Here is a 15078-nt window from a genome sequence, read left to right as displayed (position 1 = left end):
TATTGGTGTTCTTTAGTAGTGGTTTCTTTGCAGCAATTCGACCATGAAGGCCTGATTCACTCTGTCTCCTCTGAACAGTTGATGTTGAGATGTGTTTGTTACTTGAACTCTGAAGCATTTATTTGGGCTGCATTTTCTGAGGCTGGTAACGCTAATGAACTTATCCTCTGCAGCATAGTTAACTCTGGATCTTCCTTTCCTGTGGCGGTCCTCATGAGAGCCAGTTTCATCGTAGCGCTTGATGGTTTTTGCGACTGCACTTGAAGAAACTTTCAAAGTTATTGAAATGTTCCGTATTGACTGACCTTCATGTCTTAACGTAATGATGGACTGTCGTTTCTCTTTGCTTATTTGAGCTGTTCTTGCCATAATGTGGACTTGGTCTTTTAACAAATAGGACCATCTTATACCACCCCTACCTTGTCACAACACAACTGATTGCCTCAAACACATTAAGAAGGAAAGAAATTCCTCTAATTTTTAACAAGGCACACCTGTTAAGTGAAAGGCATTCCAGGTGATTACCTCATGAAGTCTGTTGAGAGAATGCCAAGAGTGTGCAAAGCTGTCATAAAGGCAAAGGGTGGCTACTTTGAATAATCTAAAATATATTTCTATTTGTTTAACACTTTTTTTGGTTAGTACATGATTCCTTGTGTTATTTCATAGTTTGTCTTCACTATTAGTCTACAATGTAGAAAATATTGAAAATAAAGTAAAACCCTTGAATGAGTAGGTGTCCAAACTTTTGACAGACATTTTCCATACACACAAAAAGCCTATTTCTCTCAAAATTAAAGCTGCAGACCGTAACCATGTCAGCCCAGGACCTCCACATCCGGCTTCTTCACCTGCGGGATCGTCTGAGACCAGCCATCCAGACAGCTGATGAAACTGTGGGTTTGTACAACTGAATAATTTCTGCACAAAATGTCAGAAACCGTCTCAGGGAAGCTCAACTGCTTGCTCGCCGTCCTCAGCAGGTTCTTGACCTGACTGCAGTTCGGGGGTCATAAATGACTTCAGTGGGTTAATGCTCACCTTTGATGACCACTGGCACGCTGGAGAAGTGTGCTCTTTACGGATGAATCCCGGTTTCAACTGTACCTGGAAAATGGCAGACAGCGTGTATGGCTTTGTGTGGGCGGGCGGTTTGCTGATGTCAACTTTGAACAGAGTGCACGATGGTGGCAGTGGGGTTATGATATGGGCAGGCATAAGCTACGGACAACTAACACAATTGCAATTTATCGATGGCAATTTGAATGCACAGAGATCTTGTGATGAGATTCTGAGGCCCATTGTGCCATTCACCCGCCACCATCCCCTCATGTTTCAGCATGATAATGCACGGCCCCATGTTGCAAGGATCTGTACACAGTTCCTGGAAGCTGAATAACATTCCATGACCTGCATACTCATCAGATAGATCACCCATTGAGCACATTTGGAATGCTCTGGATTGATGTGTACGACAGCATGTTCCAGTTCTAGCTAATATCCAGCAACTTCGCACAGCCATCGAAAAGGAGTGGAACAACATTCCACAGGCCACAATAAACAGCCTGATCAACTCTATGCAAAGGAGATGTGTCGCGCTACATGAGGCAAATGATGGTCACACCAGATACTGACTGGTTTTATGATCTTGGCCCCTAGCTTGTTTTTAAGGAATCTGACCAACAGATGCTTAACTTTATTCCAGTCATGGGAAATCCATAGATTAGGGCCTAATGACTTTATTTAAATTGATTGATTTCCTTATATGAACTAACTCAGCAAAATCTTTGAAATTGTTGCATGTTGCATTTATATTTTTGTTCAGTGTAGAATATTGTCTGAACAACATGAAAGGATGAGTGTACATTTATCTGCCAAAGACTGCACTGTTTCTCATTCCAGTGGACCAGTGGGAGTCTTCTGGCAGGAATTCCCTCAAACAACTTGAATACCAGCTACTGTACATAACCAATCCCACTTTATGAACATGGTGTTTTGGGCATTTCTTAAATTGAGTTAATCTACATATCATATGAGGCAGAGCACTGACAACATCTCCACATTTACCTGATGTGAAGAAAAAACATTTACTGTAGTTACACAACATTGACCCCCTGTATTTGCCTACTCAGGGACCACATTTGAAATAGAACACATACCCCTATTCAAAGGCTTTTTTCATTCACCTGATCTGGTTTGCTTCTCTCAGTGCGGATCTAATGAGTGTTGTGAATGCACTGAAGTATGGAGTCCTGTAGCCCTGATCAAAGCCCTGCCCACATGGAGCCTGTCCAGAGGGGCCCTGCCGCATTCTGGGACATCAACAAGGACCGCATTGTGCATGGGGACGCTGGGTGTGAGCCTACCTGGGTTCTGCTCCACCAATCACAGTGCTTCTAGATCTGTGGGCTGTGGTGTCAAAGTATCTTGTGTCTACCCTCTAGGGGTGGGGAGGTGGGGGCAGGGTCAGAGTTTGGGGGTTCATTGAACACCTGTGATGTGGGGGCAGAGAGGTGGGGGGGATCTGTTTGGCATCTGTTTATCTGAAAGTGGACACTTTGAGTGTAGGTTAGGACATTGGTCCATGGGTAGGCTACATCATTGGTAGGCTATACAGTCAAAAATAGTCTACTCATATTTTTTTAATCTTAATACATATTCCATGGTTGTTGGAGATTATGCATTCATTTGGTGCAATAAAACTGTTCAATTTTTTTTTATTCTTTAAGAGTATTAGGGTAACCAGCTAAAGGAATGAAAGAGAGCCTACATCATACTAGGCTACATCTCAAAACAAATGAAAGGTCATGTTCCATCTTTTCAACGAGAATCTTCCAGTCCTCCTTCCCCCGACAGGCGGAGCGCTTCCCATTGGACCAACTGTTTCCCGGGGCTCCCACATTCAGTAGACCGAATGCGCGCGCTTCCACGCTATATGTGCTATAAGGGATCCTTGGGACGTCCCTTACCTGATTGAAGTTGACATTTAAAATGGTTAAGGCAAGGGTTAGGAGGTTAGGGGTATGGTTTGGGGGGGGGGGGGGGGGGGGGGTAAAGACGTCCAAATGATCCCGAATAGCACTGAGCAGCAGGCAGCCAATCGTTCCAGCAGCACTCCCGCACAGATGCGCGAGCCAACTTGTCAGTTGTTCTCATTTCGGAGGGGAACGGAGCGGTTCGAACCGAGCGGTATGAGGAACCACTGACCGTGGAAACGATGATAATCACGAATTCTTCCCCGGACAGAAGGACTTAACCTGCAATCCCACTGCTCACCCCTTCCCATTTTATTTCCACCTCTAGAGATACGGACCTAACGTTAGCGAAATTTCTGTACCATCTCCCTTGTAGACTATCTCTCCCTTTGATCGTTTTAACCCCATACATCAAGGTTAGAGTGTCTTGACACGATGTGGAAAACCGGGCTCCTTCTCCTCTTTTTGGGACTATTAACATCCAGTGAACTCCAGCAAGAAGCAACGGAGCCGGAGCCCCGAAATCAACCACCGTCGGGAAAGTTGGATTTTGGCTATGTGCCCCAGGGAGTTTACAAAACCCTCTCCTATTACGAACCTGGAGTAATAGGGATACTGTTCCACATGGTGCACGCTTTTCTATACGTCGTGCAGCCCAACCCTTTCCCTGAAGGTAAGGCATCGTTAGTGCAATGTTGTTTTGATGCCCATTGAGCTGTCCCTTAAGATTTCGTAAAAACGTTTCCTCGTTTAGCGTCAACACTGTCATTTGTCGTTTGTAATGTTTGGAAATGGCAAAATAAGCTATTCTGTATGAGATTTTCAAATCATGCCACGAAACACTTGATGTATTTGGCTGCTGTGAATATGTCACTGGTTTATGCAAAATATGCCCATCAAATCTTTAAAACTGTCATTATTTGCACAATATTTATCTTGTGCCTTAAATTCATTCATGCATGTACAGTATGTGTCCACAACCGACAGTCTACTTGAAGGCAGTATTTTGTCTATAGTGTACTGCCCAGAGCCTGTGTCAACATAATTAAAATGTTACTGACCTCTTGCTGACTGTGTGCATCATGTGGTCACAGGTCATTAAATAGTTTGAGCACCCAATGCACCAGAAAACGCCATAAAATGGGTTGGGAGGTGGTCCATTTGTCCAATTAAATTTGAATGCATTAGGACTAACTTTCCATATACTCAAATAAGATGTCTTTAAGGTGAGTATTGGGTGGTCACTTGAATAGAGGGGTTAGTAGACAAGACTACCCCATATCTGTGTTCATAATCAATTGGTAAATCTGGAGGTTAGGAGTAGCTCCCTGTATCACAGATTTAATTAGGTAATCCCATAATCTGGAATGCCATATGTTGCTGTGCTTTTAGTTTACAGGATTGTCAGTCACTAATTGATATAGCTCGAACTCACTTACTCAATGGAATAGATGTTCAATTTGTTCATTGGATATAATTTAACTTTTGGGTTCTATTACACATCTCAAATGAGTGTATTAGTCGTTTACACAGATTTGCAGGTGCAGCGAAATTCTTGTTTCTAGCTCCAACAGTGCAGTAATACCTAGAAATCTTGAAGGAAAGTTGAAATCCCATGTTAGAGATAATGAGGTTTGCAATGTAAAATCTGGCTTCTTCTGGACAGTGCATTAAAAAGGTTTTATAAATGTTAAATTGAACACCCAAATTAATTATATGACCATGAATTAGACTGTGTGCGTGACCAATTAGCTAAATATATTTTAGACATCCAGACATTACTGTAGAGGGTTCCATCATTTTTTCATTCTGGGAAACCGAATTGCCTCGACTGTATAGCCACGTGTTTGCCAATTTAATTGGGACAATATAATGCACGCATGGAGATTTAGCTTGATAATCCAGCAATCTGTCAGGCCTATTTTGATTAGAGGGGACAGGCTGTTATGGAAAAACCTTGTGGGACTTTCAGGGCTACACAGTGTACCAGCCCCTATGCATCCCTGTATCACTGTTGTGACTGCCATAAAACATAAAACTTAGTGTGGCATTGTGCAATTTTCAGAGAGAAATGTATTGGACCAAAACTGATTTCTTAATGCCATATAAAATCTATTGTACCCCTGTTTTTCTCTCTTCATTTCTTGAGGGCTCCAAAATCAACAATCAGGGCTGTAAACTTCCAAAATATCCCATTCGAAGGCCAAATAGTTCAGGTGGGAGCCAACAGAAACTACTGGTAGGGGAGCCCACCAAGTCTTAGTAATGGTAAGGGAAACATTTCTTGCACTGGCAAAGGTGTGGTTAGGGGGTGTCCTCCTCCCTAGCACATTAGAGTAAACCCTCATTTCTGTGACAGTCTTCTCTTGGTTACCATCACGTTTTTAGGTAAGACCCAGATGCAGACAGTGTCGAAGAAACAAAAGTTTATATATAAAACGGGCAGGCAAACGACAGGTCAAAGGCAGGCAGGGGTCAATAATCCAGAGGGTGCAAGGGGTCCAAAACGGCAGGCAGTCTCAGGGTCAGGCCAGGCAGGGGACAATAATCCAGTAAGGTGGGGTAAGGTACAGAACGGCAGGCAGAGTCAGGGAAGGCAGAATGATCAATACCGGGAAGGACTAGAAAACAGGAGCAAGAAACAGGCATGAGCAGGGGAACAAAACACTGGTACGTTTCCCGAACAAAACGAATTGGCAACAGACCAACAGAGAACACCGGTATAAATGCACAGGGGATAATGGGGAATATGGGCAACACCTGGAGGGGGTGGAGACAATCACAAAGACAGGTGAAACAGATCAGCGTCTGACAGTTACACAGTACGGCAGGTAGTCTAGCGGTTAGAGTGTTGGGCCAGTAACTGAAAGGTTTCTGGTTCGAATACCCGAGCCGACAAGGTGAAAAACTGTCTGTGCCCTTGAGCAAGGCACTTAGCCCTAATTTGCTCCAGGGGCGCCGTACTGCTGTGGCTGACCCTGTAAAACAAAACATTTCACTGCACTTATCCGGTGTACAGTATGTGACAATAAAAAAAGGAAGTATTTATTTTCCATCACCAACTGGTGCTGTGACAACTGCAAGAGACGATAAGGGCGAATTTCCAAAACATCCATCATTTTGTTAGGATTTATGGAATTGCCGACATCACACTGCTAAACTGCAAGATGTTATCATTCAGTTGTTAATGACAGCTTTTCTTTACTGCCCGCCAACCTGTAAGAGCTGTTATTAGCAATATAGCAACAGTTGTCAAGTTGTCTATCACTCCCACCCACTCATGCAACCAAGCGCTAGGCTATCTGACACATGACCAAACACATGCACATCACCCACACATAGTCACACAGCAATAGAACCAGTAAAGCAAATTACTCATTTATGTTGTTCCTCCATTTACTGTCATTTCAAACCATTTGACTTATGGTAATAGTACTGTTATGTAACATAAGTCACCCTACACTTGAGACAAGATTTTCTTATGCAGTTCCTGCTGTCATCCCAAGTCTGTTGGTGTGAGGCTAGAGGGATTATACTAACTACAGCCATGCAAATTCCAGTTGAAAAGTGCTCTGTGACAAATAGAAAGTTTTCTCATCAACGGCTCAATTCGCCACGTCTGCTTGCACTACCCTCTCCCCGAAGTAGCTATGACAGGTGTAATATTGACTCCATGGACACAGCGCTTCGGCGAGAAACAGGCATTAGTTAAGGCTAGGGAACAGTTGCCAGGGAAACACACAGGGTTGTGGCAGGCATGGTAGCCAATGTATTTTTGATTTCCTTCTTTTTGCCCTGCATATGTCTGCATACGATCGTGTAATATGTAGTGTGAACTGAGACAGAGTTTGGAGGCAATTACTGCATTTTAGCGGTTTTAGCAAACCATATTTCCACTGTGCTGGAGGTGCTTCGCTGAGAGAAGCAGCACCTTTCAATCCCAGTATTGCGTGTCTCTATAGAATACATTGTTTCCATTGACATGATGGGTTTTTGGTTTAACCCATGGAAGGAGAAAGTGTTACATATCAGTAGCCTCTGGCCTTACGACATACTAGGGAAGAGGAGCCTGGTATTTAAACCATAACAGATAATGGGTTTAAACACTAATATCCTCTTTAGCTCTCTTGGTATAGGCCTAGGTGATAGCAGGGCCTAATCCTACTTCACACATGATACGCTACACTACAAACAGTATGTCATGCTTCTACAGTGCACTACAAGGCACTGTGTCTGAAATGGCAGTTATGTTTTTGTGAATGTGAACGGCAGCTGTGGGATGATGGGGAATTTAGAGGGGCAGAGATTGGTCACAGATGGCATTGTAAATGGGCATCATCTGTGGTTTTCTCCTCACAAAGATCCCCACCCTTGGCTCTGCCGGATCCTCTCAGGACATCATGGTTGTGTCTGAATGGCCCTGCTACAGTACGTACTGTTTACTAAGTGTACTAACAGTATGTATAAGACACTGTTGAGTGAGACGTAGCCTATGCAGGAAGCTACAAATATGAGCCTATGACTCATCCATCCATATGGAGCTGGAGCATGCATCTTTGTCCGTCACTATTTTCTCTTTATTTACTGACTGAAAACAACATGCCCCCTTTTCCCAGTTGCATTGCATTGTGGGTCTGAAATGGTGATAATAGCCTACTTCCCGAGTACTGTACATCAAAGTCCTACTATGGTACATCCTGTCCATGTCAGTCTGTTGCTCTTCACATTCAGATAACGCTCCTTTGTGAGTGGGTTGCATTCAAAACATCTGTCACCTGCATATCACCCTATTCATGTAGGAATATCTGTATCTATAGCTCTGCTTACTGTTACTGTAACAGGAAGTCAAGATGTGAGTGGGCTGGATGTATGGAGCTGTTTGTCTGGTGTGTATATGCCTGTCACAAACAGTCATGTCACTGTGGTGACTGGGGTGCCCGTGGCGTGGTAATGCTCCAAGACAGCCATGGGCATAGCCTAACATAATGCCAGCTGAACGCCTGTGGCAAAGTGCCACTCTGTCACGTAGCTTAGTAGGCCTATGTATTCTCCTGCACCCTATTGAGTCATTTCATGTATATGTTTTATGATTTACATTATGCTTTGTTTATAGACTTAATGTACTTTTATGCCATCTGAAGTAGTCTATAAGGCCACGTCTTGAAACAGGCTGACAAAGAGTATTAAGTGACTAACGTGGACATTCTGTCCATTGGCCTCAAACTGTGCATATTATGTAATATGAGCACAACTAGATCTCCATTATTCTGACATTGTCTGTCATTCAGAGCCTATCATTATGTGCAGTTAGTGTTTCAGTCTAGCTATTGCCACTCCATTGTGTAGGAGCAGGTGTGACTACATCGTTGATATCAAAATAACACAATAGTTTTCACTGTGGTCCTGATATACTGCCAAACCAATTGACTAAATAACTTCAAGAAGATAATGATAGATAATCATAGAATCGGATAGTGTGAGGAAACTAGTCACTCACACACCAACAAAGGCTGGGACAGGTGCTTGGAGTTATTACTTTCCTTTCGGATGACTTAGGCCTAAATCTGGTCAAGTTGATTTGTGACTACTTTGGCTAGTCTTGCCATACTGTATTTAAAGTCAACTCAACACTAAAGGTGCTCTGGATGGGACACAACTGGAACAGCTATTATAAATGGTGACCCATTACATTGAGTCTACTTTTGAGCTGTTAGTGTTCATTTTGTTTTTATGAGCTTCTTGCTTTATGTGTGTTACTGCAGAGAGGGCATTTATTTGTAATGGAGTATCGAACATAAATTTATTGAAATGAGGACATGGCGTCGCGGACCATCACTAATAGCCAAGCAGGAGTTATTTTCTTCCTACTGTACAAAGCAAATGTGACTGACCACCTGGATTCGGTCTTATGTAGCAAAATTTGAATTTCTGTTTTTGGATAAAAGTAGAGACTCAGCGCTACAAAATTGTATATCATGCACTGTATTTGAGGAACAATGGGAAAGTCATTCTGCTTTGAAAGTTTATAAACTTGTAAACTCACTTTTGAGAAAATGACATTTTAGTGTTTCGGTGAGAGAGCTCCTGTTTGTCTACACCCATTCAGCTTCGTTCACACTCTCTTAAGCTTTAGCCCCACCCATCTCCTTGCGTTCAGAGCGCACACTTGACGCTCTGGCTGATGATTTGTTTACCACTGGATAACATGTAAACAGCCTAACCAGCTCTGCTGGCAACAATTCCATTATGTTTTTTTGCCGACGTTTACTGACCCCGGCCAAATTCAACAGGTGTTGTACACTTAAGCTTAAGACATGTAGCTAGCTACCTAGGTAAACAATGAACCTAGCTAGGTAAACAACATGTAAGATCACACACATCACGCCACCTAACGTTAGCTAGGGAGCCAGCCAGCTAACGGTACACTTTAGCTTGAAATGAAACCACTTTCTGTCAGAAACGTGAAATATCTGAAAATGTAACTAGCTAGACTATTTTACCCGTATACATCATCATGCATGGTGGACGCGTTTCCCTGTCACGGATCCATGCCACAAATGCTCTTAGTTTGAAAACGTAATCCGGAAGCAGGTGTTTTCCCATCTCTTTAGCTATCATACTCTAATTCCACTGATTTCAAAACTTGATCCTCCAGAAAGTGGAGAGCAACACTTATGCAGCTACATTTAAAAAAAGCCACGTTCACCTTGATTACCAACACAGACTGACCAGCTCAAATAGACAAAAGCCTTCTATATGGCAGACCAATCTCATCTCTCGGCATGTCCAGCCCACTCATCTCAGCCAATCATGGCTAGTGGCAAGGTTGCTGTCTTTTTATGTGGCTTAACCAACAAGGCTTATAATTTAACAATTGTATTCGTATTTACAGATGGAATACAAGTTTGTTATTAAGGCACATGAAAGTTCACATGTTCAAGAAGCCATTTCTGCCCAAAAATGGATTTTGATAAAACATATTTTTTTATGTTGAAACTGCTCTCCTGTGAAGTCGTGACTTGCGACATATGCCAAGTTTCCTGAATCGGGTCACAAATGCCAAAACCCCCCACCATCGCTCTTTCCTTTAGTGCCACCATCACCATGGGGCGGCAGGTGATGGTGGTTAGAGCGTTGGACTAGTAAGCATTAGGCCTATTCTGCCGGGCTTTTTAACTGTCTTGAGGCCAGCAGCAATATAGCATATATTCATAAGCCCAGTCTGCCAACATCTGATATGCATGATTTACAATATTGCCTGAAATCAACTCTGTCACTCCTCCCATTCAAATGCAATGACACTCAAAGATCAGATGGAGGTTGAGTAAACCACCTCCTCACTTTCAGAAATAACGCTGGAATCAAAAGCCACTCCTTTTTGCAGACACAATTCATTGGCACGGTTCTCCACTTTTCAAAGCAGTTTGAAGGCAGAACACTTCTCTTCCATGCAGTTTATAACTAACTAGGCCTACACATTAATTTCTCCTCGACTTTAAGCCAACGCTGGAGAATCCAAGATTAAGTCTGAGGTACAGGCTCATGCCCCTCCCCTTGTGACGGTTGTATTTGAACCATCCAGAAAAAAAGCTTTGCATAGTGTTCCACATCAGTGTGGTATTAAAGAATATAAGACGGAACCCCTGCAGGTACTCGATTCCCCCGAGGGGAAGGCAGCCAAAATGCTAGTACTGAATGAAATGCTTATTTTTAGTGTAGCTACTTTCTTTCACACAGCCTTGGATGGGATTTGGTCCAAGCTGCAAGACAAAGAGCTGAACTCAGAGAGTGCCCAGTGCTGAAAGACTCCTAATTGCCCCCAGAATATGTGTTACGTAAAACCTTTTTCTCTGTAAAGTGAATGACCATTCAATTTGCCAGCAAATCTGCATGTAGGAGGATGCTCTTCAACAGGAGTGCCACAAATTGATTAAAGTACATAAAAAAAGGTATTTCCTGAAATTCTGATCCAAGAGGCAAGCTGTATCATTAAATCTTGCCATACCAAATGCCAGGTTGGCATAATAGCAACATGAGAATGGAACAGATTAGAAGTCGACCGATTTATGATTTTTCAACGCCGATACCGATACCGATTATTGGAGGACCAAAAAAAGGCGATACCGATTAATCGGACGATTTTTAAAAAACATTTATTTGTAATAATGACAATTACAACAATACTGAATGAACACTTTTCTTTTACCTTAATATAATACAACAATAAAATCAATTTAGCCTCAAATAAATAATGAAACATGTTCAATTTGGTTTAAATAATGCAAAAACAAAGTGTTGGAGAAGAAAGTAAAAGTGCAATATGTGCCATGTAAAAAACCTAATGTTTAAGTTCCTTGCTCAGAACATGAGAACATATGAAAGCTGGTGGTTCCTTTTAACATGAGTCTTCAATATTCCCAGGTAAGAAGTTTTAGGTTGTAGTTATTATAGGACTATTTCGCTCTATACCATTTGTATTTCATATACCTTTGACTATTGGATGTTCTTATAGGCACTTTAGTATTGCCAGTGTAACAGTATAGCTACCGTCCCTCTCCTCGCCCCTACCTGGGCTCGAACTAGGAACACATCGACAACAGCCACCCTCGAAGCATCGTTATCCATCGCTCCACAAAAGCCGCGGCCCTTGCAGAGCAAGGGGAACAACTACTCCAAGTCTCAGAGCGAGTGACGTCACCGATTGAAATGCTATTAGGGCGCACCCCGCTAACTAGCTAGCCATTTCACATCGGTTACACCAGCCTAATCTCGGGAGTTGATAGGCTTGAAGTCATAAACAGCTCAATGCTTGAAGCATTGCGAAGAGCTGCTGGCAAACGCACGAAAGTGCTGTTTGAATGAATGCTTACGAGCCTGCTGCTGCCTACCACTGCTCAGTCAGACTGCTATATCAAATCATAGACTTAATTATAACATAATAACACACAGAAATACGAGCCTTTGGTCATTGATATGGTCGAATCCGGAAACTATCATTTCGAAAACAAAACGTTTATTCTTTCAGTGAAATACGGAACCGTTCCGTATTTTATCTAATGGGTGGCATCCCTAAGTCTATATATTGCTGTTACATTGTACAACCTTCAATGTTATGTCATAATTATGTACAATTCTGGCAAATTAATTACGGTCTTTGTTAGGAATAAATGGACTTCACACAGTTTGCAACGAGCCAGGCAGCCCAAACTGCTGCATATACCCTGACTGCTTGCACGGAATGCAAGAGAAGTGACACAATTTCCCTAATTATAAGATATTCATGTTAGCAAGCAATATTAACTAAATATGCAGGTTTAAAAATATATACTTGTGTATTGATTTTAAAGAAAGGCATTGATGTTTATGGTTAGGTTTGGTGCAACGACAGTACTAAATCATCACCCGTTTGGCGAAGTAGGCTGTGATTCGTTGAGAAATTAACAGGCACCACATCAATTATATGCAACGCAGGACACACTAGATAAACTAGTAATATCAACCATGTGTAGTTAACTAGTGATTATGTTAAGATTGATTGTTCTTTATAAGATAAGTTTAATGCTAGCTAGCAACCTTGGCTTCTTGCTGCCCTCGCGTAACAGGTAGTCAGCCTGCCATGCAGGCTCCTCTTGGAGTGCAATGTAAGGCAGGTGGTTAGAGCGTTGGACTAGTAACCGGAAGGTTGCAAAAACGAATCCCAAAGCTGACAAGGTAAAAATCTGTCGTTCTGCCCCTGAACAAGGCAGTTAACCCACCGTTCCTTTGAAAATAAGAATGTGTTCTTAACTGACTTGCCTAGAAGAATAAAGGTGTAAAAAAAAAAAGAAGGCCAAATCGGTGTCCATAAATACCGATTTCCGATTGTTATGAAAACTTTAAATCGTCCCTAATTAATCGGCCATTCCGATGAATCGGTCGACCTCTAGAACAGATGATAAGAGATATGGCATTAAGATGGCCTGGGACTTTGAGGCTTTCAGGTAATGCTATAATGACACCAGCGCTTCAATCTGCATAAATTCAATCTGCCAAAGAGCTTAGAAATGGAGTGTGATGGAAAGACCGAGAGAGAACCACACATAAAAAAGGCAGGAAATCCACATAAAGATAGGAAGTGAAACAGTCAAAGAACCAGACAGGAAAAGAAACATAGCCATGGTTTCCGCATAGAGTAGCCAGCCAAATAGAAAAAGTACCCAGCCAGGTGCCCCTGGAGGATTCTAAATGTTTTACTGAAGGAGCTCCATTTTGGTGGCCTCTGGTACGTTCTAATGCCTTGATTCCATCTGGAATACATAGCGAAATTATTGAATACTTTATTGAGTTTACCTCCCAGATTGGAAAAATGTGTTGCGGTATTGTGTAGAAAGACATGACTTTCCAATTTAAATGACTGAAAATGTATGAAATCAGTGTATTGTTAGTTGTTCTGGATATCGTCTAGGCCTATGTGACCAGACTAAGAGACCATTTAAACCGTCTTCTCTTGATATTAGTCTTATTTGCAGTTTTACTGCAAGATATGAATTGCCACAATGATGTTTGTTCTTCAAATGATGTATTTTATTAAAACAGACCAAATGAAGTAAATAGCCCACATTATCTTGAAAAATACATTTAAAGGTTCAATGGAAATAATACAAGGGCTATATCAGTCTTAAGTATTATATCGTTCAGATTTTACATAGCCTAAATTATTAATAAAATATCTTTAGGTAGGTCATTATTTTTGCCTAGGTCATTAGGTTTCCTTTAAAAAAAATTTCCTTCAGGTTTTCAGTCTCAAAATAACACTTTTTGAATAAAAAAAAATACAAATTGGATGCTCTAAATCTAAGTCCACAACAGTGCTTAAACCTCATCAGGAGACCATGTTTAGGGACTCTCTCACCGATGTGATTCGGTAGGCTACACTGACTGATGAGACCAGAGTCACTCACTTTAGCTTGACTGTTTCGGTTTCCACCAGATAGCACAGCCACGAAGTTGAAATTGACTACACCGAAAAAATCCATGGAAACGCAAACATGCTTTTTGGTCTTAATTGAAGGTTAAGGTTAGGCATAAGGTTAGCTGTGTGGTTAAGGTTAGGTTTAAAATCGCATCTTAAGAAATTGTAGAACTAGGTGGGGGGTTCTGACTTTGTGGCTGTGGTAACTAGTGACTACCCAGTGTCTGGCAAGCCCCGACATCCTAGGAAAGTAAACCTAGGAAATCCTTTGGTTTACTTGTCCCAATGCGATACCATGGACATATAACTGTGTGGCATGATTTATAAATGGAAAATATAGGTATATATTTAATATAGATATATTTAATATAGATATAATATAGATATAGGAGATCTACTTTATTAAATAAGTTCGACACCTTTTATAAACTAGTCAACGCTTGCTCTTCAGTTGTCAATCAAAGCACAGTAAATAGCCTATGGGCCACGACTGCATGGGTGACTATGTGAAACGTGCAAAACAAATAAGTAAATGTGCCAGAAAACAATAATTAGGCTAAGTGGATTTTGACTCATTGTTACCTCTTCCATTACATGGGACATGCAAATTCACAAGCGTCATGTGTAAAGAAATGCGACTGCAACCAACCACAGTGCACAAATATTGTGCTGGGAGGCGGGACAGACAGCGGACTGCGTTTCCCCGTCATCGCTGGTTTTGTGACTGACCGGCGCCTGTCCTATCAATAGATCGCTAGAAGATGCATATCGTTCATTCTAGCAGGAGAGGGCTCAACGGACTAGCGAATTGAAACTTTTAAATTAAAGGTAGCCTAGTTAATATGAAGTGTAAAAAGTATCCGGTTGAAAATCTGTAACTAGCTATAACCAGCTGGCACTAATGGAAAATACTGACATACAGTCAGGTCCATAAGTATTTGGACAGTGACACATTTTGCATCATTTTGGCTCTGTACACCACCACAATGGATTTGAAAGGAAACAATCAAGATATGCTTTAAGTGTATTCTTAAAAGTATTGTATGAACCGTGTAGGATTTTTATTTTATTTTTTATATATAGCTCCCCAATTTTAGGGACTCAAAAGTAATTGGACAAACTAACATAATCATACATTCAATTTTGAGTTTT

The 15078-nt window shown here is 41.6% G+C and overlaps 1 protein-coding gene across 1 annotated transcript in view; it reads left to right on the top strand.

The window, feature by feature from the left end:
* Positions 1-3410: 3410 nt before the first annotated feature.
* LOC120046956 (prominin-1-A-like) overlaps positions 3411-15078 on the top strand; it is a 113455-nt gene continuing 101787 nt past the window's right edge. The window contains exon 1 of the mRNA XM_038992508.1: positions 3411-3648. Within this exon, the coding sequence (XP_038848436.1) occupies positions 3411-3648 (238 nt within the window). The remainder of the gene's footprint in view (positions 3649-15078) is intronic.

Source organism: Salvelinus namaycush, chromosome 5 (genome assembly GCF_016432855.1).
Source record: "Salvelinus namaycush isolate Seneca chromosome 5, SaNama_1.0, whole genome shotgun sequence".
NCBI lineage: Eukaryota > Metazoa > Chordata > Actinopteri > Salmoniformes > Salmonidae > Salvelinus > Salvelinus namaycush.
Note: the sequence above shows the minus strand (reverse complement) of the source record. Positions and strands in the feature narration are given on the sequence as shown.